The following is a 5279-nucleotide window of genomic DNA, read 5'->3' on the forward strand; positions in this document are numbered from 1 at the left end:
CCAGCCCTGCTCGCCCCACCCCCAGGAAGAAACAGTAAAGGCAGGCAGCCCTGGAAAGAACTTTTCTAAAGGACCCTGGATGTCTTCCAGGGACAAAGCCTGCTTAAACTCTGTCCTTGGGCCACTGGGCCTTCCAAAAGGGCAACTGAGGGGGAAAAAAAAAGAGCCCCCCTCCACCTTTGAGATTGGTCCAGTGACCCAGGCGGGCTTCTAACTCTCAGCAGCTGAAGATGACCTTGATCCTGATCCCATCTTCACCTCCTGGCCAGGATTCCAGGCCTGTGCCACCACCTGGAGCTGGAGATACAGGGCTTATGCTCCCAGCATGCCCAGCCCAAGGACTCTGTTTCAAACACAAACTCTTCTGGTTAAACTGAGAGAATGCCAGACATCCTGTAAGAAGCAGTCCTGGAGCTTTGTCCAGGTATAAAAGGTTTATTGTTTACAAAAATAAGTTACAAAAACCAACCAAGCATAACCAACAGCTCATGGAAGCAACATTCCCAGGGCCCAGCACACAGAGAAGGGGCAGACCATCTTCCCATGATGCACTGATGTGGATGACAGTTTTGTCAGGGAGAACAGCAACAGACAGACACCTAAGTGGTGAGTGGGTCAGGCTGGTCTGGGGTCACTGGCGGCAGGTGTCATGGAAAGCTTCCAGGGTCCGGAAGTCTCTCCATGTTGGGGGAAGGCCGTCTTGTAGAAACTTCCCACAGCGCTGACACGGGGCCTGGAACAGCTTAATGTAGCTTCTCAACCAGGTCTGAAAAGAGGTAAGACAGAAAGGAGAGAAAGAGATCAGGGAGCCCCCTCAGTTGCCCTTTTGGAAGGCCTAGTGACCCAAGGAGATAGTTTAAGCAGGCTTTGACCCTGGAAGACACCCAGGGTCCTTTAGAAAAGCCGTCTCCCTGTAACTCAGTTCTGATGTCTCCTGCTCCTCCCAAGATCTTACCACAGAAATCCCTGCTGTCCAGAGCTGGAGTGCCCCAAGACTATCCGTCTGGCACCACTGCCGGCCTCCCTGTCTCAGCCGCTCCAACCCTCTCTCCCATTCTGAGCAGAGGCACAGGCAGATCTCAGAAGATGCGAGACTCTGTACCAGGGCAACATGTTCTGAGCTAATCTCATTTCAGAGGTTGTCTCTCTGTCATGGTGGGGCCTAACACAGCTGGGGTGGCCCCAGAGTCACCAAGTAACATAAAAAGTGACAGTCGCCCGCCCTTGAGGTTGAGAGCTCAGGGCTCCCAGATGTCGTGAATAAGGATGAGGCTCAGGCAACTCAATTCTCCACCTCAAGGAGACTCAGGGGCCTAAAGGCCCAGCAAGCAGACCCCAGCAGCCACAGGCAGGTAGTCCTGAGAGCCAGGCAAGTCACATACCTCACTTCCCAAGGTGTCAACGAGGGGACAATAACCTCTGAAGAGGTTACTGATACAAGTAGTTCCTGTGGGGCAGATCTGGCCCACCCACAAGCTGGTGTGGGGTTTTGAAAAAAAAAAAAAAAAAAAAACCAAACCAGCAGGGTGATGGGTGGTCTGCTCCACTGCACGTCAGGTAGACGTGTAGCAAGTGGACCACCGAAGGATGTCACGTGCTCACTCCTCAGCATGGGGAAGGACTCTCTGCACCTTTACGCTGAGCACCCAGTGGCATCACCCCAACACCAGGCAGTCAGTTCTCAAGCCAGGCTTATGTCTTGTGAGGAGTAGCCTTTCTCACTAAGAAGCTGTGACAATGAGCTGCCAGTCAACACTCCTTGTGGTGACTACTGCTCAGACCAGCAGGCAGGAACCCTGACAGCCATGGTAGTGATGCTAAGGTGGACTGGCTGCAGGGTCGGTGGAGGCTGCAGCTGGCTATGTGACCAGCCCTGGGGAGAAGCCCTGATGTCTCTGAGTAACCCACTCCCTCTGCCCCCTGCCCCCCCGCTTGTTTTGATCTGTGTTCTTGCTGAAGTTTTCTGAGCTTGCTCTTGCCCTGAGATTTAAGGATGACAGGGCAGGGCAACTACAGATTCATCCTGTCGCTCCTCCATGCTCAAGTCCAGGGCTTGGTGGGTTAGTGGCACAGTGCTGAAAACTTCTGTGGCACTGCTTGCCCAGCTTTGACTGAAGTCTCAGGGATTACCTGGGGTGGGCTCCCCAGATCTCTCGCTAGCTGGAAGGTCTGACCTGAAGCCACTTACCATGAAGGACCTGACCACGACGTCTGGCATCTGGGGTAACTGATAGTGAAGCAGAGCAGTGGTGGCGTGGTCTGTCACCTAGGATGGAGGACAGTTACCGTTAGCCAGAAGCTGGTAGCTTCATAAGCGACAGCCCTGCTGGGATCCCCCTGCACTCCTCTACCCCACACCTAAAGTAAAATCTCAAATAAGAAAATTAGCGGAGTTGGGACAGGGAGGAGGCATTGCAGGTAAGAGGGTACAGGCCTGGAAACAAGAAGAGTATGGAACATTCTGGCAACTAAACATCTGCACAGGAAGAAGCATGGGAGAGGGACAGGGTGACACTTTGACAGACAGCAAGGGTGCAATGATTTCACCCTGTCTCCATGCTCCTCACTTAGGCTCTGCCCTGACAGCTCTTCTGCAGGCCTGCCCCTTGTTCTGGTCCTCCCCCCACCAGCCTTCCTGGCCGTCCTAGCTCTTCTAGGGACCCACTCAGGTCTCCTGACTTCTCAGAAAGGTGGCAGCAAGGCCAGGGCCCAGATGGCCTAAGGTGCACAGGAGGCGCCAGGGACACAGGCACTATCTCCTGGCCTTGATCTCATCACTCCCTTGGGCCTCAATAGCTCATTTTCAAAACAAAGGGGCTAGTCAAAGACCCGCCCCCAAGGTCTGGCCATCCCAAACTAGTTAGGAGTTGACTAGTGAAAGGTTTATTGAAATTAATGGTTTATCTGATTGTCCTTAGAGACTCTTAAAAAATTTAAAAACATTTTCTTTTTTACTTGGTGTGTGCTCTTGTATGTGGTGTGTGTGTGTGTGTGTGTGTGTGTGTGTGTGTGTGTGTGTGTAAGAGCATGTACCACAGAGTAGGGGCAGGGAACAACTTGCAGGTGTCAGGTCTCTGCTCCCACCACTGTGGGTCCTGGAGATCAAACTCAGGTCAGGATTGGCAGCAGGTGCCTTTACCTGCTGAGCCATCTCACAGGCAGTGGAAAAAAATTTTTTTTTTCTTTTCCCGAGACAGGGTTTCTCTGTGTAGCCCTGGCTGTCCTGGAACTCACTCTGTAGACCAGGCTGGCCTCGAACTCAGAAATCCGCCTGCCTCTGCCTCCCAAGTGCTGGGATTAAAGGTGTGCACCACCACTGCCCGGCTGGAAATTCTTGTCATTACAAAAACATTTGAAAACAAAAGAGAACAAGGCAGATGAAGTCATTAGCTCTGAGAACAAGAATCAACACAAGCCCAACACGTGTGGACTTGCTGGTCCCCAGGCTCAGAGTGGGATACTGTGACACACTAGTGGCCGGCAGGCCCACAGCGGCAGCGAGGCAATTGGGAGGGCCAATCTAGGCCAGGGGCCAGTGAGGATCATCCTGAAGTTGTACCACACCACTAAGGCAACTGGCCCAGGATCCCCAGTGTCCAGAGGCAAATTTAGGCCCAGATGGACTTTAACTTGCTAGAGGAGGTTGTGGCTCCATGCTTCAAGGGAGGGGAGAGGACAGGCTGACCAAGTTCTTCTTTCCCAGAGAGCTCAGTGCAGCATCCTCCCTGTCCTCCTCCTCCATCACCCACCACTGCCCACCTTCCTGCTCAGTGTGCTCCCTGCCCTTGTTCTCTCCCTACAACCTTCCTACGTGATCTTGGTTTATGCTGTGTCCCCAGGCCTAGAACTACAAGGCATCCATATAGTAGGTACCCAATGCATACGGTAATTAAAGAGAACCGTGGGAATGCCCACTCCTGGGGACAGCACTGCTCTCCCACAGAGACATCCCTGTGCCTGCGCTGCACAAGCTTGAGCAAGTTTTTCCCTGGGTGACTTTCAAGATAAACGTACTTTCCCCCGTGCCAGGCCTGCTTTTATTTTAAGCTCCCTGACAGACAGCTTTCTAAAATGAGCAGTAGTAACCGTGACATGGCTGTGGTGATGCTGGGGAGACAAATGGGCTGTCTTTTTACTTAAAATGCCTACCAAAGTGCTGCTATTCCCCAGTTCCAGGCAGGGCTACTTTCCTGAGATGGGTGCTGTCCACAACACTGACTCTCCAAGGTCCTCTGGAGAGGTCAGAGCCATCTATTCAACTGCTGGAGTCAGCCTGCCTCAGTCCAGTGACCCAGAGGGGATATCCAAAGCAGGGTTGCTTGTTTGGATGCAGTTTTTGTGTTTCTTCCTTCTCAGTTAATACAAATGACCACCACATGAAATTCTCAAAGCTGTAGACGCTACGGACATCCTCACAGGTGACCATGTGAGAGGGTCTGTGTCCCACTTCTAGTCTCCACAAGCATGTGAGTCTCTGTCTGGTGGCTGTCATCAATGGGAGAAGAAAAAGGTTCTCTAAATGGGCATGCCCCTGTAGTGCTCCATGGTTTCACACTACCTGCTTGGCCCCTGTAGCTTCCGAAATTTGGGACCTTTAGACAAATCTGACAGGACTGTCTCCGCAAATGACCCAAAGCCTTGAGCCCAGGCCCTTTATCCCTACTCCTGGCCTGGCTTCCTGAGCTCCTGTTTGGGCTCCTGCTTCCTGGCTGGACAGACTGTGGTCCAGGTGAGGGTCTGAAAGCTGGTCTTGCAAGTGAGGTACAGGGAAGGCCTGTCCATGTAGCTGAGGTGTACAGGCTAGCCAAGAGGACCAACCGAGTTAATGAGAAATGATTTTCTGCAGATATGGAGGAGCCAGGCACTCTCTGACTTGGCATCTGATTCACAGGCAGGGCACCTAATTAGACTGGCCATTCTTGGCCTACCATCTGGCTAAAGCTAGCCTTCTTTTCAAAGAGTCCCATTAAAAGTACTCCCTTTAACTGTCAAACAGTGGCAGGTTTTGCTCTGGCAACTGATGTGGTTGGTCATTTAGTCTCTCAAAATCCTACCACCGATCTCAGCAACATTTTAATAGAAGGAAACACAACCAGCTGACTTCTGAATCTCCCCAACTTCTTCACCAGCTCCACTCCCGGTTTTCTGATTCCCATGGCTGAACCCCCAGTACCAAGCAAAGCTCCAGCCATGCCCTCTCCCTAGTCCCCAGAGCTTTACTCCACTTTCAATGAGAGAGAGAGAGAGAGAGAGAGAGAGAGAGAGAGAGAGAGAGAGAG

The 5279-nt window shown here is 52.2% G+C and overlaps 1 protein-coding gene across 2 annotated transcripts in view; it reads right to left on the reverse strand.

Annotated features, from left to right (window-relative positions):
• Positions 1–396: 396 nt before the first annotated feature.
• Positions 397–5279, reverse strand: part of Med27 (mediator complex subunit 27) — a 183468-nt gene continuing 178585 nt past the window's right edge. For both annotated transcript variants that reach the window (XM_028757121.1, XM_028757122.1), the window contains 2 exons: positions 2189–2266; positions 397–766 (listed from right to left, as the gene is read on the reverse strand). In XM_028757121.1, the coding sequence (XP_028612954.1) occupies positions 632–766; positions 2189–2266 (213 nt within the window). In that variant the 3' untranslated portion in view covers positions 397–631. The remainder of the gene's footprint in view (positions 767–2188; positions 2267–5279) is intronic.

The sequence above is a fragment of the Grammomys surdaster genome, unplaced genomic scaffold (assembly GCF_004785775.1).
Source record: "Grammomys surdaster isolate TR1022 unplaced genomic scaffold, NIH_TR_1.0 126133, whole genome shotgun sequence".
Taxonomy (NCBI): domain Eukaryota; kingdom Metazoa; phylum Chordata; class Mammalia; order Rodentia; family Muridae; genus Grammomys; species Grammomys surdaster.